Source organism: Dipodomys spectabilis, unplaced genomic scaffold, assembly GCF_019054845.1.
Source record: "Dipodomys spectabilis isolate Male_0828 unplaced genomic scaffold, ASM1905484v1 ptg000668l, whole genome shotgun sequence".
Lineage (NCBI taxonomy): Eukaryota > Metazoa > Chordata > Mammalia > Rodentia > Heteromyidae > Dipodomys > Dipodomys spectabilis.
In genome coordinates, this window is record NW_024871345.1 from 1 (window position 1) to 22,807 (window position 22,807).

The 22,807-nt window shown below is 54.8% G+C and overlaps 2 protein-coding genes across 2 annotated transcripts in view; both read left to right on the plus strand.

Annotated features, from left to right (window-relative positions):
• Positions 1-6: 6 nt before the first annotated feature.
• On the plus strand, positions 7-1,745 carry LOC122101470 (sodium/nucleoside cotransporter 1-like). Its single transcript, XM_042671781.1, has 5 exons — positions 7-70; positions 363-444; positions 773-869; positions 976-1,089; positions 1,336-1,745. Exons 2-5 carry the CDS (start codon positions 429-431, stop codon positions 1,412-1,414), a joined length of 306 nt encoding a protein of 101 aa, XP_042527715.1. The 5' UTR covers positions 7-70; positions 363-428; the 3' UTR covers positions 1,415-1,745.
• A 2,974-nt stretch (positions 1,746-4,719) lies between these two features.
• The window catches only part of Pde8a (phosphodiesterase 8A), a 48,204-nt gene continuing 30,116 nt past the window's right edge, over positions 4,720-22,807 (plus strand). The window contains exon 1 of the mRNA XM_042671780.1: positions 4,720-4,971. Coding sequence (XP_042527714.1) covers positions 4,786-4,971 — 186 coding nt within the window. The 5' untranslated portion in view covers positions 4,720-4,785. The remainder of the gene's footprint in view (positions 4,972-22,807) is intronic.

Below are 22,807 nucleotides of genomic sequence, written 5' to 3' on the forward strand. Positions count from 1 at the left end.
GTCGGAGTACAAGCAGCGCCGCCTGGCGGGGGCTGAGGAGTGGGTCGGCGGCACCAAGCAGTGGATCTCGGTGAGTGGCCCGACCGCGCCCAGGACAGGGTGGCCTCCCGGGTGCCAGGCCCCTCCCATCCTGGGGCCAGCTGCTTCCCCGTACCCGGCCCCCAAACCAGGGAGCGGAGCCCAGTCAGTCACACCAAAGGTGGGGCGTTAAGATGGGGGGCTTGAAGGATAGACGGGGCTGTCCTTGAGCTCACTAGGGTGGGGGTCCCGGCGGGGGTGGGGGACGCAGCAGGGAGGGAGACCCCGCGTGGAGGGCACGGAGCCTTGCCACCGCCGCCTTCCCAACTCTCCTGCGCTTTTAGGTGAGAGCAGAAATCCTCACCACCTTCGCCCTCTGCGGGTTTGCCAACTTCAGCTCCATCGGGATCATGCTGGGGGGCCTGAGTGCGTGGCAGGGAGGACACCCCGTCCCACACAGGGGGCTGCGGCCTGGGCCTCCCGCAGCCCTTGGGCGCCACGGCGTGGGGGGGCCCTCCATCCTGGCTCAGGGAGGATGCTCCCCTCCCCGGTCCCTTTCTGCTCCCCCTCTGCCCTGCCCCTCCCAGCCCTCCCCGCTCGGCTCGCAGGGACCAGGGCCAGGGCAGGTGCTGGGTCTGGACGGCTGAGTCTGGGGAGCGCTGGGTGGCTGGGCTGTGACCTCACAGGGGGGTGTGGCGTGGCTGGTGGGGGGGGGGGACCCTGCTTCGTGCCCTGAGCGCCGCTCTCCTCGCAGCCTCCCTGGCCCCCCGGCGCAGGGGCGACTTCTCCCAGATCGTGCTGCGGGCGCTGCTCACGGGGGCCTGCGTGTCTCTGGTGAATGCCTGCGTGGCGGGGGTGAGTGGCCCGCGTGTCCCCGGTGAACGCCCGCGTGGCGGGTGGAGGTGGGCTGGGCCAGCTCGGGGCTGGGGCTCCCACCCCGGCCGCTTTCTCCCCCGCAGGGGTCCTGTACGTGCCCAGGGGGCCAGAGGTGGACTGTGCGTCCCTCCTCAACAGCACCCTCAGCAGCAGCAGCTTCGAGGTGTATCAGTGCTGCCGTGAGGCCTTCCAGAGGTGAGGGCCGGGGCGGGGGGGGGGGGGCCGGGGTGGGGACCCGGACTGGGCTGGGGTGAGGGCTGGGCACCAGAGAACAGAAGGTCCGGCTCCGGGGGCGCAGCAGCAGCAGCTGTGGCCACGGCCAGGGGAAGCAGACACCAAGGTGTGAGGATCCAACTTGGGGACAAGGGACCGGGCGTGGTGTGTCCCCCGCCCCCCCGTCCCCCAGCGGGAGGCTCCACTGCCCCATCGCCTTCTCCACAGCCTGGAGCTCGGCCCTGCGCTGGGCCCACAGGCTCTGAGCAACTGCTGCCGCTTCTACAACCACACGGCCTGCGCCTAGCGAGGGGCGCCCTCCGCACGCCTGTCCTCACCCTCCCTGCGCCCCTCCTCCAGGAGACCCCCCCCCCTTCACCTGCCCCCCCACCAGTGGGAAGGGTGTGGGGCAAGTGGGGGCAGAGGCCCTCTCCTGCCCCGTCTCCAGCAGCTCCTGGTCACACCCGACGCCTCCTCTCCCCTCTCTCCCCCGCACTCCTGGACCTCTGCCCTAGGATGCCCCCCCCCCCAGGCTTCCCAAGCAGGGTCCCGGGAACACTGGGAGCACCGTCCAGCAGTGCAGGGCTCCGAGGCCCGAGGCCCGCTCTGTTCAGGAAGTGCCGGGCTAAATAAAGTGAGCGCTGGTGGATCGATGCGGTGCCCTGCTATTTTAGAATAAGAACCTTTTTCTTGATATTGAGGCCTGAACTCGGGGGCTCCTGCTTGCCAAGACAAGGCGCTCTACCAGCTGAGCCGTGCTGCTAGCATTGTTATTGTCCAAGTAGGTGTGGGCTGTCCCGAGCCGGCTCCCAGCGCGGTCCTCCTACTCGTGTCTGGGGATGACAGGCCCTGTGCCCTCGCGTCCACACATTGGGGCGGAGGGGGGGGCAGAGGTGAGTCACCTCAGGAAAGCTATATGTGCACCAAGCTCACTCCTCCCTTTCCTGTGGACTAGAAGAGTGTATCTGCTTGTGCGCATGTGTGCATTCAGGTGCACGCGTGTGCGCGCACGTGTGTGTGTGTGTGTGTGTGTGTGTGTATGGGTATGGGTATGTAGTCTTGGGGCTTGAACTCAGGGCTTTGGTCTGTCACTTAGCTTTTTTGCTTAAGGCTGGCATTCTACTACTTGAGCCACAGCCCAACTTCTGGCTTTTTGATGGTTCATTGGAGATAAGTCTCATGGACCAGGGGCCAGGGGCTCACGCCTGTGATCCTAGCTACTCAGGAGGCTGAGAACCGAGGATCGTGGTTCAAAGCCAGCCCGGGTAGGAAAGTCCATGAAATTCCTTCTCCAATTAACCACCAGAAAACTGTGTCCAAGCCAAAAAAAAAAAAAAAGTCTCACGGACTTTCCTGCCAGGACTGGCTTTGAACCGCAACCCGCAGGTCTCAGCCTCCGGAGTAGCTGGGATTACAGGCGTGCGCCACTGGCACCACGCTCACCTTTCACTTACTTATATCCATTCCTACTGTATAACCAATGTTTTGCTTTGATCTCAGTTTTTTAATAATCCTACTTGCCAAAGTAATACATGCTCTTTTTTTGTGTGTGTGGGTTGTGGGGCCTGAACTCGGCCTGGGCGCTGTCCCTCAGCTCTTCAGCTCAAGGCTAGTGCTCTACTGCTTGAGCCACAGCGCGCCACTTCCGGCTTTTTCTGTTTATGTGGTGCTGAGGAATCAAACCCAGGGCCTCATGCATGCAATGCAAGCACTCTACCACTGAGCCATCTTCCTAGCCCCCGTGCTCATTATTTTTAAGAAGCCAAATCTTATAGACAACCTGCAGGAATGTTCTAGTTCCCTTTCCACACCGCAGTCTTCCTGCCCTTTGAGACTGGTGAGCACCCAGGTTTGCTCTGAGCCAGGATCCCTGCTTCTTCCCATTGTCTTCACCTGAGCCAGGATCCCTTCTGTCTGTTGGCCCAGCTGTTCTCACCATACCCAGAGCAGAGTCAGAGCTCTGCCCAGGCCTGATGGAGGCAGGGCAGGGGGCTGGAGACAGCCAGACCTGGGAGGAGATCCAAGAGAACACATCCTGGGCAAGAAGAGGCTGGAGAGGTGACGGTGGTCAAGGGAAAACAGAGGGTTCCTTTAGATGACAAGCTTTACAAAAGAGTGATTGATTCCTGAGCAGGGCGCTGACGTTCAACACCGCAGGTCAGGTGAGTATGCGGCGCAGTGCCTGGCATTGTGTCTCTGTGGATCCCGGGACGGGGCAGCCTGCAGTTGCCCTGGGAGCACTGGGTGTCATCTTGTCCTGGCCAAGGTCTGCGTCCAGGGGAGCCTTGCACCATGCGGAGTGCTTGGGCTGTGCTGTCACACGCGGCTGTTGGCAGGTTGCTCCTGCCATCTACTGTGTGACCCCGAAGGGAGTCCCAGTGGAGGGAGGACGCATGAGGTCCCGAGGAGGTTCAGATGGGCTGGGGCTGTGGGAGGGCACTCCGGGCACTGCCCAGGCTTGGGGCGGACCGCAGGAGGAGAAGGGAGGGGGACGGGGAACAGGGAAGTCAGCCCAGGGCTGGCAGCTGGCAGCTGGGGGGTCTGAGGTCTGTGCTAGGGCCGGAAGGGCTCTGGGCCTGGGAAGGGCGTGGAGGGGAGGTGGAGGAGCAGGGGTGGGGGCGCGGTCGCAGACCCCAGCCAGGAAAGCCGGGGGCTCGTGTCTGCCCATCCGTCCGCACAGCCGGGGCCCAGGCCAGGTGCTGGGTGAGGTAGGGCCAGGGCCTGGATTGACCGGTGGAGAAAGGCAGCCCGGGAGTCCAGCTCTGCGGCTCCGGTGTCCCCTGGGCGTGGCCGCGGGGGCTCCGCAGCTCGGCTCCCGTGGACCTGCGAGGCCCCCGTGGACCTGCGAGGCCCCGGCTTGGAGGTCTCGGGGTGGAGGCCGGCTCAGCACCGGCTGCGCGCCCGCGCCCTCGCCGCCCGGGACTGCCGTCGGGGCCTCGCGCAGCAGCGCCAGGCGGAGGCGGCCCCGCCCACACACCCACCGCCCCGCCCCTCCGCCCGCGGCCCCGCCCACACACCCACCGCCCCGCCCCTCCGCCCGCGACCAGGCCCACACACCCACCGCCCCGCCCCTCTGCCCGCGACCAGGCCCACACACCCATCGCCCCGCCCCTCCGCCCGCGGCCCCCGCCCACACACCCACCGCCCCGCCCCTCCGCCCGCGACCAGGCCCACACACCCACCGCCCCGCCCCTCTGCCCGCGACCAGGCCCACACACCCATCGCCCCGCCCCTCGCACATCGCCCCGCCCCCCACACATGGCCACGCCCCTGCACCTCGTCTCCCCGCGCACGCGCAGTCGTGTGGGCTGCTCAGTCTGGGCGCCACCGTCCTCCGGGGTCACCGCGGGGGGCTGGCCGCTCGCAAGGCCCGGCGCGGATTGCGGAGTCGGAGCCCGAGCCGCGGCGCCCGCAACGGTCGCGAGCGCAGCCGCCTCAGCGCCTCGCGACGGCGCGGCCGGGGCCGGGCGGGAGCCGAGGCGCACGCGGCCAGCTCCCCCTGCCGTCGGCGGCCTCCGCGCGCGGCCCCTCGCCTCGGCCCGAGCCCGGCGGCCGCGGGAAGGCGGCGCGGGCCGGGCATGTTCGGAGGGGCGTCCGCCGCGCGCCGCCCGCCCCGAGGCGCCGGGCGGGCCGTTTGCTGAGCGGACCGCGGCCGCCGCCCGCCGCCCGCCGCCCGGCATGGGCTGCGCCCCGAGCATCCACGCTTCCGACTCCCAGGACGGGACGGGCGGCCCCGACGCGCCGGGCCCCGCGGCGCCGCCGTCCTCGCCCGCCCCCCACGGACCCAAGACGGCCGCCCTGGCCCTGCCCGGCGGCGCCGGCCTCGCGGAGTCCGAGCCGCGCGACGGCGGCGGCGGCGCCAAGGTGAGGCGTGCAGCGGGCGGCGGCGGCGGGCGGGCGGCGGGCGCGGCTTCCCTCCCCGCGGGCGGCGGGCGGCGGGCGGCGGGCGGCGGGCGGCGGCGGCGGGCGGTGGGCGGCGGGCGGCGGGCGGCGGGCGGCGGCGGCGGGCGGTGGGCGGCGGCGGCGGGCGCGGCTTCCCTCCCCGCGGACGGTGGGCGGCGGGCGGGCGGCGGCGGGCGCGACTTCCCTCCCCGCGGGCGGCGGGCGGCGGCGGCGGGCGCGGCTTCCCTCCCCGCGGACGGTGGGCGGCGGGCGGGCGGCGGGCGCGGCTTCCCTCCCCGCGGACGGCGCTCCCCGAAGCCAGCGTCCCCCCCCCCCCCCCCCCCCCGCTCCCCGGCCCCGGAGGACTCGGCGCCATTAGGCCGCCGCGGACGCCCAGCCGGCGCTTGCCCGGTTTCCCGTCGGGCTCTCCTCTTGGGTCGCCCGCGTTCGCAGTTTCCCGCTCCCCGGGGTGGCGCCTGCAGCCCGCACCCTCAGCCCGCCGGGAGCGGACCCAGGCCCGGTGTGGACGGAGCTCCCGCAGGCCCCAGCCGGTCCCGTCCGTTAAACGCCTCGCGTCGACGCCCCGGGCTCTGTGAGCGCTGCGAGGTTGAGCAGAGGCGGGGAACCCCGGACACAACCGGAGAGACCCGGACACGATCCAGACACGACTGAGAGACCCGGGCACGACCCGAGAGACCCGGACACGACCCAGACACGACCCGAGAGACCCGGGCATGATCCAGACACGACCGAGAGACCCAGACATGACCCGAGAGACCCAGACCCGGACACAACCCAGACACGACCTGAGAGACCCGGGCACGACCCACACACGACCCGAGAGATCCGGGCACAACCCAAGAGACCTGGGCACGACCCGAGAGACCCAGACATGATCCAGAAATGACCCGAGAGACCCAGACCCGGACCCGACCCAGACCCGACCGGAGAGACCCAGACCCGGACACGACCCAGATGCGTCCCAGACATGACCTGAGAGACCCAGACACAACCCAGACACCACCCGAGAGAGCCGGACACGATCCAGACATGACCCAAGAGACCCAGATATGACTGGAGAGACCCAGACATGACCCAAGAGACCCAGATATGACCTGGACACGACTTAGATACAACCTCAGAGACCCAGACATGACCAGACACCACCTGGACACCACCTGGGAGACCCGGACATGACCCTGACAGGACCTGGACAGACCTGGAGAGACCCGAAAGGCCCAGATAGGACCCAGAGGTGTACCACTGCCTGCTCTCAGCTGTGGTCCAGAACCAGGCTTCCATCCCATCAAGAATAGGAGCCACGCACACGCCTGCCTGGCCACTTGGGGTTGCCACACACCCTGTGGTCATTTTTTTTTTTTTTGTCAGTTTTGGGGCTTGAACTCTGGTCCTGGGCGCTGTCCCTCAGCTCTTCAGCTCAAGGCGAGCGCTCTACCACTTGAGCAACAGTGCCACTTTCGGTTTTCTGGTGGTTTATTGGAGGTGAGAGTCTCATGGACTTTCCTGCTCGGGCTGGCTTTGAACCATGATCCTCAGATCTCATCCTTCTGAGCAGCTAGGATGACAGGTGCAAGCCACCTGCACTCGGCTGTGTGGTCACATTTTTAAAGTGTAAGCAGACTGTTTTGTTTGTTTGTCAGTCCTGGGCTTGAACTCTGGGCCTGCGCGCTGTCCCTTAGCTCTTCAGCTCAAGGCAAGCGCTCTACTACTTGAGCCATAGCACCACTTCCAGTTTTCTGGTGGTTTATTGGAGATAAGAGTTTCAGAGACTTTCCTGCCCGGGCTGGCTTTGAACTGCGATCCTCAGATCTCAGCCTCCTGAGTAGCTAGGGTGACAGGCGTGAGCCACCAGTGCCCGGCTGCAGACTGTTTTGTCTTGCTTAACAAGGACCTCGAAAGGTCCCAGGGTTGAAGGACCCGTGTTACACACCTAACTTTCTCAGTTTCTAGCAGTTGTATTAGGAGTTTTCTCAGTGTGAAGTGACTCCCTCCTGCAGCCTGACGGACAGTCCAGTTCTCTCCTCAGAGCTTCTTTGAGGAGATCCGTGGTGGCTAAGACTATCATGCCAAGATGCTCTTAATTGTAGTATCAGTGGGAAGCTTATACCAATGCTTACCAGACCGGGCTTTGAAGAGTCTCACACAGACCAAGCCCAGTATGGAAATTTCAACAGCTTTCGCTTTGTGTGTGTACTCACATGTGTGCACAAACACATGCACATGCACACACCCAAGTGAGTGCTGGTCCTAGGGCTTCAGCTTGGGGCCTGGCGCTGTCCCTGAGCTCTTTGTGCTCAAGGTTAGTGCTCTACACCTGAGCCACAGTTCTGCTTCTGGTTTTTTGGTGGTTAATTGGAGATATGTTTCATGGACTTTCCTGCCTGAGCTGGCTTTGAACTATGATCCTCAGATCTCAGCCTCCTGAGTAGCTTGGATTATAGGCGTGAGCCACTATTGCCCAGCTTAGCTTCCATGTTTTTTACTCAGGTTTAATATTGCCTGTTAACTTCAAAAGTAGTCCTTATAGTATGAGACCTTGGTTTTTACAGGCCTTTTATGGTAACCTAGATGTCCTAAAATTCACTACAAGCATCTTGTGAGTGTTCTGAGATGCAGCACTTTGCCCTTACGGTGCCAACAGTGTGTGCTAGTCCCTGAGTTGTGTTGGGGGCCAGAAACACATTCATCCCATTGTGCTTTGGATTCAGTCCAAGGACATACATACAGTAGGTGCTGAATAAATGTGAGCTTATTTTTTATTGTTAACTGAGCAACACTTTTCCAGTTCGGTTCTATGAGGCTTTCCAGATAGGCATAAGGTAATACTTAGTATTTCCAGAGGAGAAATCAAATTATAAAACACCACAGAATGGCCTGGAGGTGGGTTTTCAGATTAAACTGTGTGTTCTGCCCTGTAATGTATCTCACACACACACACACACACACACACACACACACACACACACACACACACACACACACACACACACACACACACACACACACACACGTATGTTCCGTGGTGGAGCAAGCAGACAGTATTCCATGAGGAAAGGGTTCAATGAGTCTGGGAAGTGCTTGGTCACACTAAGTTCAGTCAGTGTCTTGTATGCAGGACTCTTCAGGCAACTTAATTTCTTAAAATACCCCTGGAATCTCCAAGTGATTTTGAGTGTGTGCTACAGGATTTCCCAAACTCATTTGGCTATGGAACCCTTTTCTTACCCTTTGGGTAAATGGATCAGTCTGAGGCCGAGAGGGGCTGAGAGACCCTGTCCCACTTGGTTTAAGTTGAGCAGAAATTGCAGGGTGAGAGGCCTGTGTTTTAACAAAAAGCCAGGATACCCTTGAGGCAATGATTAATGTGTGGGGTTATTGCTTCTGCTCTTTTTGGAGGGGAGGGGGGTTAGTTGTGGGCCTGAGCTCAGGCCTGGGTACTGTCCCTTGAACTCTTTTGCTCAGGGCTAATGCTTTACCACTTGAGCCACAGCACCACTGAGGGTTTTCTGGTGGTTAACTGGAGATAAGAGTCTAACAGACCTTCCTTCCTGGGCTGGCTTTGAACTGCGATCCTCAGATCTCAGCCTCCTGAGTACCTAGGATTGCAGATGTGAACCACTGGCACCCAGCTTGCTACAGCTTTTGCCTCTGATTTGGCCATGTTTGGGCTGAATGAGTTCCTAGTCCCCGTCTTCTGCTGTCTGCAGCAGGGTGCGGGACGCCACCTTCCGTTGCTGCCCTGCCAGGTGCGCTGTTGCCTTGCCTAGCTGCGGGCGTGGTCCACACAGGGTGCTGCAGATTTTCCCCAACCTTGAGCACGAGCTCAAGGAGCTGGGCAGGATGGAGGCTCGCGTGCCTGCCTTCGCTGTGTGTGGTAGAAACCTTGTCTGCTGCATTCGTCCCTCCTCTGTTCCCTGGGCCAGCAACGGTTGTCAGCAGTGTGATGAGTGGAGCTGTGGCTCCCCTTAGACTCAACCTCCACCTCTGTACACGCTGCCCCCATACACACCTCTCACTTCTGATTGTACACTTCACCTCCACCTGTGTACACACCGCCCCACCTCTGATTGTACACATTACTTTCACCTCTTACATGTCCCCCACCTCTGATTGCACACGCTCCTCCACCCGTGACACTACAATGCTATGAGAAGTCTAAACACACCGTGCTGGTCAGAGGGTAGCCAAGTGTGGTGTTGCACACCTGAAGCCCAGGACTCAGGAGGCTACGTCAGGACTACCTAGTAAGTTTGAGGCCAGCTTTGTCTATACAGCATGACTTTGTCTCAGAAAAGGACTTAGGCTTGCATTCTGGCTTTGCTTTATTGCGGTGTAATTGGGACAGATCATGGATGTCATTTTCGAGCCACAGCTCTGTGTGTGCCTTGTGGGTGGAGCAGTCGGAAGGGTGGGTGGGCCTTATAATCGGTTGTCTGCTGTGGAAGCCGCAGTCTTGCCTTGTTTGTGGTTTTTCACCAATGGGTCATGGAGGAAGGATGCTATTGTAATCCTTTCACTGCGGAATACATTGTTAACGCCAAAATAGAGGTATACTGCTTTTCTGTCCAGTAAACCAAAACAGTTTGCAGTACACGTCTGTTTGTCTCGAGGGCCATATGTCTGTGCAGTCGAGGGCCGAGGCACAGGGGATCTCGGTAACGGCGTGCTTTCCGTTAGGACTCCGTTGTTTTCGGGCTGGCTGTGGGGGGTCTCTGGTCAGGCAACTGTGAACTGAGCTTGTTCTTCCCCTGGACATGCCTGTGCCAGCCGGGGCAGGGCTCCTGTCCACAGCCAGGCCCTGGAAAGACCTCCAGGCCAAGCCTGGCCCTGGCCGGAGCCCCTGGTTGGCTTGGACCAGGGGAGCCCGGATGACCACAGCAAGGTGCTTGCCCTGCCCGGAGCTCGCTCTGCCCTCTCTACCCTCTCTGCTACTGTGAAGCCAGCTGGCTACAAAAACGGACCCTAGTTTTCTCCTTCGTGAAATTTTCTTTTCTGGAATTTCAGTTCCACTTAATTTATTCTTTGAGTAGCATGTCCTCAGATTTCATTTCTGGAGGTCAAGCACTGGAACCACTTGAATGATATATACCTGTCCTATATTCCATTTCTTCACCTGTTGCTAGTTTTACAGGTGAGTCTGTTTGGTGATAATTCAACAAGCTTAAGTACCCTTAAGACAGCATTATTTGATGCAAGTGTGCTTTGTTACTGTGAACCCTTCAGCACATGCTACTCTTGAGCTGGACTTTGTACATGTGTGTATCTCCCTTCCATTCCTGGGGACTCACTCTGTGGCCTCCTCCTCCTCCTCCTCCTCCTCCTCCTCCTCCTCCTCCTCCTCCTCCTCCTCTTCCTCTTCCTCCTCCTTCTCTTCCTCCCCCTCCCCCTCCCCTCCCCCTCCCCCTCCCCCTCCTCCTCCTCCTCCTCCAATATTCCTTGGTGAGCTTTTTCCAAATACTGGGTCCACTTTGACTGTCATGTGCATTCTTAGCACCGTAGCTCTGAGTCTTCGTGAGTGTGTGTGTACGTGTGTTTTATGGGTTTTCTCTGTGTGTGCATGTGTACACGTGCACGTGTGTGATCCCTGGTCTCTGAGTCCGCAGTGGCTGCGTCTGTTCCCAGCCCCCTGCCTGTCTGCAGGGGGATGTAGACTGAGTGTGCAGCGAGGTTTTTCTCTCCGTCCTCCGACAGGACTTGGAGGAGCAATGAGGTGGAAGCCCTGTGAAGTTGCCTGGAGCCTTTGGGTGAAGGCAGGGCTCGGCTGGTAGAGCACCAGCCACTGAGCAGAGTATCAGGCACCCAGTTTGAGTCCTGATTTTGCAACAACAACAAAAAGATTATAGTAACCTTAATAGCCTTCAAGTGTGACCTGGTAGAAGGGAGAAACAGCTCAGCCCGTGTCCCTTAATCTAGTGTATGCCCTCTACGTGCGCCGTTTCTATACGATGACTTCATCCGTTCTGGCCTTCCTCCTGACAGCCTTCAGGGCAAATCTATTTCAGGCCTGAGAGCCACGTCCTGGAAGTCAGCTCAGAGTCTGCATTTCCTTTGTTTTTCCCTTAGGATTGCAATCTTGGATGTCCTCTCCATCCCCTCCCTTGACGTGTCGTTAATAGCCTCTGTGGGTCTTCCACCGAACTTCAGTTTTCTCTTTCACCAGACGTAGCTAAACGACTCATTCCTAGTTACTGGTCTAACAGGATTTAGCCACAGCCGTGTTCCAGCCAACCTTGTGGGAAGAATTTAAGACAAGACATTTACATGTAGAGTTTATTTATTGGTAGCTTTTGCAGGGCCTTTTCTTTCTTATATAATGTAGTTAGGAGCCTGACAGTACTAGACTAAATCCTAGCCCTACCACTCCCTTCTTTTGGACTTTTGGCAAGTCACCTAGCCCCAGTCTTTTCTTATTTGTAAAATAGGGGTAGTTACTAAGATCTTAATAACTTGCACATGCAAAATGTTCTGTTCAATGCATAAGAAGTTATAAACTATAAATAGCAGTTCCCTAAAATGGAAGAGTGTTAAGAAAAAGAATGGCACCCAGTAGAATCTAAATATCTTAAGGCTTCCTTAAAAATAATGTATACTGGGGCTGGGAAGGTGGCTCAGTGGTAGAGTGCTTGCCTCGCATGCATGGCCACAGCACCATATAAACAGAAAAAGCGGGAAGTGGCACTGTGGCTCAAGTGGTGGAGCTCTAGCCTTCAGCTGACAAGCTGAGGGACAGCGCCCAGGCCTGAATTCCAGATCTATGACTGACAACAACAACAAAATGTATACTTTTGGTGACTTCTATGACTGACGACAACAACAACAACAAAATGTATACTTTTGGTGACTTAAAAATAATTATTTCAGTTATTTCAAGCCAGTGGCTCACGCTTATAATCCTCACTACTCAGGAGGCTGAGATCTGAGGATCGCGGTGCAAAGCCAGCCCGGTCAGGAAAATCTGTGAGACTCTATCTCCAATTAACTACCAGAAAACCAGAAGTGGTGCTGTGGCTCAAGTGGTATAGCACTTGCCTTGAGCTGAAGAGCTCAGGGACAGCGCCCAGGCCCCATGACTGGCAAAAATTAAAAATAAATAATTATTTCATATTTAGTTACCTTGAGAATGAAGAAAGAAATGTAATGCCACTGCATGGATGGTCCTATTCAGAGCTATATCGCAGTCTGGGAATGTGGGTCAGTTTCCCTCCCTTTGGCAGTGTCTGGTGACCTGTCTGCAGGGTGACACAAAATGCCCCACACTTGCTAATGAGGAAGAGGAAAACAGGAATGGTTTGCAAAGGATGGTGCATGATCTTTACATGTAAACCTACAGATTAAGGCCTTCGCAGCTTTGGTCCTGAAGGGCTTGTGGATATATTATGGAGTCAGGAGGGTTTTAAGCAGTGATGGAAGATGAGTACCTGTTGCTCATTTTGATAATTGTAGCTGCTCCAGAGGCTGAGATCTGAGGATGGAGGTTCAAAGCCAGGCAGGCAGGAAAGGTCATGAGACTCATCTCCAATGAATCACTAGGAAGCTTTGAAGTGGTAGAGCACCAGCCTTGAGCACGAACGCTCAGGGACAGCTCCCAGGAACCCAGTTCAAGCCCTGGGACTAGCACATGCGTGCGTGTGCGCACACACACACACACACACACACACACACACACACTCACACAACCATAGCAGAAGATAATTGCATGGAGGAAAGCTGAAGGGTGGTTTCAGAAAGTGACACTGGAGGGACACTTGGCCTTGGGCTGTGGAGGCCTGGGCTGCCCATCTTCAGCTGGGTCCTCGGAGACAGGGCTGTGCTGGGTGGAGTCTTGGCTGATACGCATTTTCTGCATTTTCTGGTGTGAATCCTTTCATTCTTAGATGATTGCTGGACTGTTTTTTTTCTCTCTCTCTTTATAAATTTCAGTTGTTTCCAGGCAGTTTTTCAGACACTTAAGCACAGTTTGGTGGGCATTTCAAAACACTGAGGACACAGAAATGCAGGCGGCCAGCCGGAGGATGAAGCCTTATTTCCTCAGCTCTGGATGTGGCAGTGACACAAACTTGGGATGCAGTTTGGAGGTAGAAGCTAGAGTGGTACCACCCCAATTAGTCACATTGCCAAACTATGCTCTCAGACAAAGGAGCCAGTGCCACATGCAAATGAACACCCTGATTTCTTCATCCAAAATACCTTGTTCAACAATTTTTGTGGTTGATTCATATGCTGGCTTAAACTTTTTGTGGACTATAGCAATTGGTCTGTGAGCCAGACTTCCAGCAACACCAGTCTCTGGTACTTCCTCGGGAAGGCTATGCTGTATAAGAAGTCTGTTACTTTTGGACAGTACACATTTAGCATTTATAATGTATTTTTTTCAGTATTAGGAAGTTACACACAAAAGAATATTGAAATGTATTGATAGGTTGTTCTCTAGGAAGGTGTTACCCACAGTGCCTTATACAAAGAAACTGGTAATTCTGTGTTTTTTGTGTTTATTTTTTTGTTGGTCGTGGGGCTGAATTCAGGGTCTGGGTGCTGTCCCTGAGCTTTTTGCTCAAGAATACTGCTCTACCACTTAGAGTTACATCTTCCAGATTTTTGTGATTAATTGGAGATAAGAGTCTCATGAACTCTTCCTGCCTGGACTGGCTTTGAACCATGATCCTCAGACCTCAGCTTCCTCAGTAGTTAGAATTACAGGTGTGAGCCACATATGCCTAGCTCAGCATTTGCTAAATCTGATGCCATGTCATTATTTGGATATATACTTATCTGATTCATAAGATTATTTTTGTGGCACTGGGCTTTTAACTCAGGGCCTCGAATTTGTTGGCAGGTACTTTACTACTGAGACATGCCTCCAGCCCTTTTTTGCACTGGTAAATTTAAGATGGGATTATCTTGCCTGCCTGGGCCACAAGGGGCCTGTCTTAGCTTCTTGTGGTAGCTAGGGTGACACATCTGCAGCCACCCCAGGCTACTGAAGTGTTACCCTCAATCTGCATGCCTTGTTTTACTCTCTGTGTCCATAGTATTCTCTGGACCATTTGGAAGTTGTGTATTAAGTGTCTCTTTCTACCTTGTGTTTATTTCCTAGGAACAGTATTCTCAAAATCATGAAGTTATCACTCTTTTAGCACTGCCAACTAAGCCATAAACCTTGTTCAGAATTTCTATTTGTCAGTCATTCCCACTCTGGCTCCTACATCATTTTTATTGTTGTTATTGGTCATGGGGCTTGAACTCTGGGCCTGGGCACTGTCCCTCAGCTCTTCAGCTCAAGGCGAGCACTCTACTACTTGAGCCACAGCACCACTTCCAATTTTCTGGTGGTTTATTGGAGATAAGAGTCTCAAGGACTTTCCTGCCCGGGCTGGCTTTGAACCCCAGTCCTCAGATCTCAGCCTCCTGAGTAGCTAGGATGACAGGAGTGAGCCACCGGCACCTGGCCACCTCAGTCTTAATGTATGTGTGTGTGTGTGTGTGTGTGTGTGTGTGTGTGTGTGTGTGTGTGTGTGTGTCCGTCCGTCCGTGTGTCCGTCCACTAAACTTTATTAATCCAATGCCATGGAGGCCTTTAGGAGGTAAATGTGGGGAGAAGGTGCTGCCTGGAATGTTGCTAGTATTGTTCTAAGAGGGGTCTTGGCCCTTGCTCACCTTTGACCTTTCTGACATGTGGAGATACGTAGCAGGTGCTATCTTTGAGGAATGGCCTCCCACCAGATACTCAGTCTCCCCTCATCTTGACCTTGGACTTCCAGCCTCCCAGAACTATGAGAAGTAAGTTTTTTTTTTCTTTTGGTCCAGTCGTGGGGCCTGAACTCTGGCCTGGGCGCTGTTCCTCAGCTCTTCAGCTCAAGGCTAGCACTCTACCACCAGAGGCACAGTGCCACTAACGGCTTTATACTTTTTGCTTATGTGGTGCTGAGGAATTGAGCCCAGGGCCTCATGCATGCAAGGCAAGCGCTCTACCACTGAGCCACCTTCCCAGCCCCGAGTAGTAAGTTTTCTGTGTTCATAATTACCCAGTCTAAGGCACAAATTGAACATCTACTCAACATGCTTGGTGGAGGGGCTTAACTGCGTTGATTGCTGTCCCTTAAAACAGGAACGTTGGCTGGGAAGGTGGCTCAGGGGTAGAGTGCTTGCCTTGCATACATGAGGCCCTGGGTTCCATTCCTCTGCTCCACCGAAGCAGAAAAAGCTGGTGCTGTGGCTCAAGTGGTAGAGTGCTCACCTTGAGCTGAAGAGCTGAGGGACAGCGCCCAGGCTGTCTCTCAGAGTTCAAGCCCCACGACACTGACAACACACACACACACACACACCGATGGACGGACAGACGTTAGCTTAGCAGTTGTGGCAAAGTTTAGCTATCCGTGTACACTACACATTAGTAGCACATTGAATATCCAGATGCAGATCAAACAGATGGGATTAGCTGGGGCGCAGTGAGGCCATTTCCTGAAGGTCAGAGCAGTCATGCGCACACCAGTGTTACCTCGGCTTTCGCTGGCTTCCTGTCTACCTTCCTGCTCACTCTTCTACTTCTCCGTCTCAAACCCCAGGTGTGTGTTCTTGGTTGCGTGCTCATTGGGAAGGTGATACAGTACATTCAGCCTCCTTTCAGTCCCCTGAGTTCTGACTGAAGACCTCACTGTCCCCTTGTGCACAACTCCTTCCTTTAGGGGACACCCTCAGGGGCCGGCCCCCTGGAGTGACCTGCTTTTATGAGGAGCTTACTGAAAAGCCTGCCCTTCCTGTGGGGGTTGTGGGAGCCCTGTCCTAGTCATGAGTTGCCTTTTTGTCCTCAGGGCCAGTTCTTCCCTTGGTGGCCAGAGCAGGGATAATAGGGGGAAAGAGAGGGAGAGGGAGGAAGAGAGAGAGAGAGAGGGAGGAGGGAGGGAGGGAAGGAGGGGGGAGAGAAGGGGGGGCGTGAGTGAGAGCGAGCAAGCCCATGAACAAATTACACTTCAAGTCTGTGTTCTGAGGCCTGCGGGGTCCTCCCCACCCGCCAGAAATGCCTCCGGTTCCCTTCTTTTAGATTCCACTAATCCTTAATCATAGGTCATCTGAGTTTATACTTGGACAAAAGTTACCCATTAACAGGAAAGTCTGTAGACAGCCGTGCAGCGGACTGAGGCACACCGGCAAGCTTGAAACCCGAACATCTTTGCAGGCCGGGGGCTTTAAACGCAGTCTTTAGGGCACTGAACATCCCCAGGAGGCCAGCAGTGCCTTGCAGTGTGGGTCAGAACCACACGCCGCGGGGCTGGCCCAGTGCGCCTCCGCTGCTCTAGCGCTGGGCTGCGTCTGTGTGCGCAGGGCAGCCCACCTGCGCGCCGCTGCAGCTCACCCCGTCTGGAGGTGCTCATCCCGTCTGGAGGTGCGGACCGGGCAGGCGCGGCCTGTGCAGGCCAGCGCTAAGCATGAGTCGCTCTCCTTGGAACACGTCTGTCAGCGCCGCACTTGTGGGAGCTGAGCTGGCAGCCTTGAGAGGCTGTGAGCTGAGTACCAGGCGCCGTGGCTGCCTGTGCGGGGCCCAAGGAGGTGGCTGGTTTCTGGACAGTTGAGCTCATTTGGGGCCTGAAAGGTTTTGTGGTTCACCCTCTCCCTCCTTGGGCAGTTAGTCCCTTCCCAGCTGCTCTTGGTTCAGGGTTTCGTTGTTAAACATTCACAGTGTAGGACTTGTTTATATGTGTCTACCCTTCTTTACTCAGCTTCTGGAAGATAGGATCGTACTTTCACTTCTGTAACTGGCACTGTTGGTTGGTGAGTAGAAGGTGCTGTGTAAACACGTGACATGTTCACATGTAACCTGCTCACGAATAACTGCACATCCCCCTTATAACCGCAAGCCTGTGTGCGCAAAGCCTCTTCTGTGACACTCCCTTGCTAAAACTCGCCCCTGCAGCCGTCTGTCCCTTACTTGGCTGACTAGGCCAGGTGCTGCCTGGCTTCGTGCCAGCCTGGGCCAGCGGTGGTAAGAGGCACAGCCAGGACCTGACCGCCCAATGTGCTGTGCGGTGTGTCACCACCTCCCCAGCCGGAAGAGGGTTGAGATGGCCCCGTGTGTGCCGTGAGTGCTAGTCCTTCCGTGTGCGGTGTCCTGCTGCCATAACGACCCAGCCTGGGGGTCCTCTGATCTCCGATCCCTGACTCGCGTGGGTGTGGAGGCAGCACGGTGTCATGGAAGGTGGGCCTGCCCAGGTACAGCCTCCCTGTCTAGCAGTGGTGACCAAGGCTGCCACTGTCCTCTGACACGGAGTGATGCCCAGATGGTACAGCTCACCCCAAGTGCCGTGCCTGACTGCTGGCCCGCTAAGGTGGCCCCCAGCAGTCACCCACACCGGCTAAGGTGGCCCCCAGCGCCACCCACACCGGCTAAGGTGGCCCCCAGCAGTCACCCACACCGGCCTGCAGGCCGCCTCTGACACCAAGCATCATTTGTTCATGTGCCTGTGTTCTGCTGTCTGGAGTTGGTTCTTTTGCATAGGGGCTTTTATTTGAAAAAGCTGTAAGAACAGTCCTTTTCTTGTTTTACAGCGACAATCATTGTTGAGCGTGGATTGGTAGAGCCTGCAGTCTGTGCTGGGAGATGGTTAGAAGGGCGCGGCGGGCAGTCATCGCGTCACGGCGCTCCCTGCTGACGTGGAGGCGGTCTCCACACCTCTCCCAGGTCTCCACACCTCTCCCACGTCCCCAGGGCTGTCCTCCTTGGTTAAAACGTTTGCTGTTTGGGTTTTATCCATCTGTAAATGAGAAACGGGCAGTACAGTGTGTTTATTACAGATGGAAGTAAGGTCACGGAAACAGACATGCTCCCCTAGCTTTTAAACCCTGTGCTGCTGTGCTTTACTCCTGTGGGGCAAAACCCTCATTTTTCTCTGATTTACAAGGAAATGAGAACATGTAAACTTTGATCATTAGGAGGCGTGACTTCTGGTTTATGGGATTGTTCATTTAATGTTTAAATGTTTCAGTGTCTTATGAGACTCTTGAGTGACAGGAAGTTGTCTTGATTATCATGTAGCTATTAAAATTACAGTTGAGACCTGTATTTCCAAGAAAAGAGTGTTTTAAATGGAAAAAAAGAGAGAAGGTTGCTTTCTGGGCTTGTTTGGTGTTAGTAGGGTGTACTTAAAGTGATGAGATTTCTGGTAATTGTCCCTCTTTTACTCTCTGGATGTTTTCTCTCCTCTCTCTCTCTCTCTCTCTCTCTCTCTCTCTCTCTCTCTCTCTCTCTTTCTCTCTCTCTCTCCTCCTCCCTCTCTCTCTCTCTCTCTCTCTCTCTCTCTCGGTGCTAGTCCCGGGGCTTCAACTCAGGGCCTAACACTTAGCTTTCAAGGTTAGCACTCTACCCCTTGAGCTACAGCTTCGCTTCCAGCTTTTTGGTGGTTAAATGGAGACACGAGTCTCATGGGCTTTCCTGCCTAGGCTGTCTTTGAGTCACGATCCTCAGATCTCAGCCTTCTGAGTAGCTAGGATTATAGGTGTGAGCCACCAGTGCTCAGCAACTCTGGATTTGTAAGGGACTGTATTACCTTGTATTACAAATAATTTTAAAGCCATTTAATATTTGGAGGAAAAGAAATAGAAACATGTGAACACAGTAAAGTCACCTTTCCCAGGGGAAATTAACCCTGCGCCTTATAGGAACAAATGAAAACTCCATTTCTGAAGGAATTAGGATATATAAGGAGCCAGAAAAGAAGTGGTGCTGGGAAGACTGGACCTGGCACAGAAGAGGAAGTATATGGTCCCTGGGCTGCACTCAAGTCCAGAACACTGACAGATGACATGTTACGCATGTCAGCAAGGGGCATTCCCAGGGTTGGAAACCTAAATCCTCCACTTGAAATATGGAATCCAGACTACAAGCCATGCCGTAGCTTCCTTGGATCCAGTTTGAGTCCAGAATTCCTGGGAGGCTGGATTGATTGATTTTTGAGGGCTCGAAGAAACCATACTGCAGGAAGTGGACTTCACCATGCTGCAGCAGACAGGAAAGAGACACACTGTGCGCAGCCCACTGGGCAGGAAAGAGACACACTGCGTGCAGCCCACGGCTGCCTGGAGCTGGAAGAGTGAGCAGTCCAAGTATTCTTCCTGCAGTGCTGGACAAACAGTCCTGTCCACTGGAGCCTGGCTTTGCCCCCCTCCCAGCCAGCCTCTCAGACAGCTGGCCCACGGGGAAACTGGCCTCAAAAATAGGAAACTAAACTCAGACAGATCTGCGCAGGGTATAGTCAAACATAAGAAAAGTAATGGAGAAAAAAAGCATAAAAAAACAAAAGGACACATCTTTCATAGAGGATTAAATAGATGATGCCTAAGAAATGTCTCTACTTATCAAGAAAAATCCCTAGACAAAAACAAGCTGAAAATCACACGTATAGGAAAGCAGTCTCCACAAGGGCTTGGGGGGCTGGTGGGGCTGGGGCTGGCGGGGCTTCGCGTTGTCACAGCCGCAGCCGCAGCCAGTCACAAGGTCAGACCAGGGCTGGGAAGGCGGCTCAGTGGTAGCGTGCTCGCCTAGCATGCAGGAAGCCCTGGGTTCCATTCCTCAGCACCACATGCACAGAAAAAGCCGGAAGTGGCCCTGTGGCTCAAGTGGTAGAGCGCTAGGCCTGAGCAAAAGAAGCTCAGGGACAGCGCCCAGGCCCAGAGTTCAAGCCAGATCCTGACTCCACTCCTGGGTTCTCCTGGCAGAGCTGGCGCCTCAGCCCCAGTGCTTGAGAAGCCCAGAGGTGAGCCCGCGCCCAGCACCTCTGGGTGTCGCTTTCTGCCCCCCACAGAGGAACGAGTTCCACTCCCTTCCTGCCCCCCTTGGACCCACACAGTGCTTGGGTTAGCTGTTAGTTTAGCTTTGCTCTTCTGAAGAAATAAAAATCTAAAAGGAATGAATGAAGCCGAAGAAGAAAAGGGTACACAACTATTAATCGGAATCATTATGCCAGAGATTTGATGAAGGTCTCAAGAACTTGCACTGGGGACCAGGGGAATCTCTTGGCATGTAAACAAGCCATTTTTCTGTTTGGTGTGGCTGTGTGTGGGGTGTACACGTGGGGAGGGATTCTGGTTTGAATGATGTCTAGCGCTCAATACCATCATGATTATCTAAATTCACCACCACCGAAACGTGGGCCCAGCGGTGCGTCACGGAGCGTGAGCTGCGGAGGTCCGGGGCGGGACCTGGATGGGTGGAAGTCGGGCCTCACTGGCCTCTGTGTGTGTCGCTGGGCAGCGCCTCTGCTCGCGTGGGTGCGGCTTGTGCAGTCGGGGACCCCACCCCTCTCCTCCATGCACTTCGTTAGCACATCCTCTCGGAGCCCAGTTCTCAGTGTCCTGCGAATGCAAACGATTTTGCACAGGGCCTCAGCAGGATGGGGGAATAAACGGAGCACAGCACCCAGTGTACGGCCATGCCGGTCTTTGGAGGACTAGGTGTCCAAGTCAGGCCAGCTGAGCCACTTTACCAACACTTCAGCTCATACCAGCATCTGTCCACCTCCTCTCTGTGGATTTGCCCTCCACACCCTTCTCTCAGAAAGTCCAGGAACCCACTTCCTGACTCCCTGAGCCTGAGCCTTCTGTTGGTAGAAAACTATTTGGGGAGCACTAACACGTACTTAGAGAAAGCAACCGCCTGCAGAGGTGGTCTGTCCCAGTTCCACTTTCTGGGAATAATCACAACTTGGAGTTTTAGACTTAGTACACACCTCTGCCATGCGTGGTCAGTCTGCTCTGCAGTAGCTCTCGAGTAGGAATGTTTACTAACGTCAGCAAACCAGCGTGATAAATTCAAATTACACTTTACCTTGACATATAAAGGTATTTAACACTTACTGCAAAACCAAGTGGTTATATAACATTTTCATACGAAAAATTCACCCTTCATTGAGCCCAAGGGCTTTCTTCCTCTATTGTATGTTCATTCTTTCCAGAATCAGCCATGTGTACTAAAAACCAGAGCTGTGTTTTGGAAGAGTTTTTCAGAAGGATGCCAAGCATTTTCTACAGTATTAGCACAAAACATGATTGAAATAGCCATGGATATGCCCAGAGTGACAAGATAAAAATCTAATCAAACGGAACTTCGAATATTTGGCTAAGATGAGGAAATACTCCATTGGAACAAAATTAAAGATTGCATCATTTCCTTGGAGACTTTTGAGATGAGATGGAGAATCCACTTAGTTTTGAAGATTTCACAGTGAAATTAGAAAAAGAACAGAATGATGTATGATGGAAGGCCATCAGGAAATCTGGACAGTCTTCCCTGCACTCCAATGACTAGGATGTTTATCTTCTTATCCTTGGTAACCGTTTAGAAATGCCTTTTATCAAGTCAGAAGGAGATGCTAGGGATCTCATTTATGCAGTAAGTACTTTGGTCCATTAAGCAGTTATTGAGCACTGCACTTAAAACATTAAGCTGGGCACCAGTGGCTCGTGCCTGTCACGGTAGCTCCTCAGGAGGCTGAGATCTGAGGATTGTGGTTCAAAGCCAGCCTGGGCAGGAAAGTTCCTGAGACTACTCTCACAAAGAGTTCATTGGAGACTACTCCAATTAACCACCAGAAAACCACTCAAGCCTCACAACGGACCCCCAAAAAATATTAAGTAGTTGTACAAAGAGGTCAGAGTTCCGTGAGTCAGGTTATGAGTGCAGTGCTTCAGTGGCCTTCATCCTGCCTATTTTCTCTCTCCTATCCCTGCCCTCAAGTTACAGCTTTCATTTTTAAAACGATGTGAATTGAATGACTGCTTACTCTTCCTCCCTCCATTTCTGTGCCCCCACTCTTTGCCCCCTGTCAAAACACGTGTCCTCTTCCTGGTATCCATTTTGGTAAAAGCACGTCGGCTCTTTCAGAGGAGACACAGGCACCTGAGCAGATCATCCTGGAGTCTGTTATCATGTGTGCTTGTAGATGCAGCTTCCTCAGAGAGAACGCGTGCCTGACTTCACATGGTTTGTTCTAGGCCCGTCCGTTTCCCTGCAATGACATTCTCTTTCTAATGGATGAGGAGCAACATTGCTCCGTGACTCCAACATGACCCCATTTTCCTGACCCATTCATCTTGCGTAGGGCATCTGGGCTGTTTCCGTAAGTTGGCTAAGGTGTGTGGCCTGGCATGACCTTGGCTGTGCAGTCTTCACAGCACCCTGACCTGGGTGCTCTGGATGGGCGCCCAGCAGCGTATCACTGGGAAGTTCTCTGTTTAGTTTCTTTTTCTTTTTTCTTTCTTCTTTTGGGTCCGGTCGTGGGACCTGAACTCTGGGCCTGGGCGCTGTCCCTCAGCTCTTCAGCTCAAGGCTAGCGCTCTACCACTTTGAGCCACTGCACCACTTCCAGTTTTCTGGTGGTTAATTGGAGATGAGTCTCACAGACTTTCCTGCTGGGGCTGGCTTTGATCTGTGATCCTCAGATCTCAGCCTCCTGAGTAGCTAGGATGACAGGTATGAGCCACTAGCTCCCAGCTCTGTTAGAATTCTTGATGCTATTCAGTACTGGGGTAAGATAGGATCTCAGTGCTGTTTTGATTTGTGTTTCCTTTCTGGCCAGGGATGTTGAGCACATCCTAGTGTGTTTATTCATCATTCTTCTGAGAAGGCTCTTTTTTAGCTCCTTTGCCCATTTATTAATTGAGTTACTGACTTTTTGGGGGATTTTGTTTCTTGTGTTTTCTGGATGTTAGGCCCTTAGTGGATGGATAGCTGGTAAAGATCTTTCAATCTGTGGGCTGTCTTTTTAGCTTAGTAACTATGTCCTCTGTTGTGCAGAACTTTTTTAAAATT

Excerpts from the sequence above, each read along its gene's own strand:
- LOC122101470 (XM_042671781.1), top strand. Across the intron at positions 870-975 it reads CTGGTGAATGCCTGCGTGGC|AGGGGTCCTGTACGTGCCCA; the intron begins GGGGGTGAGTGG and ends TTTCTCCCCCGC. Across the intron at positions 1,090-1,335 it reads TGCCGTGAGGCCTTCCAGAG|CCTGGAGCTCGGCCCTGCGC; the intron begins GTGAGGGCCGGG and ends CCTTCTCCACAG.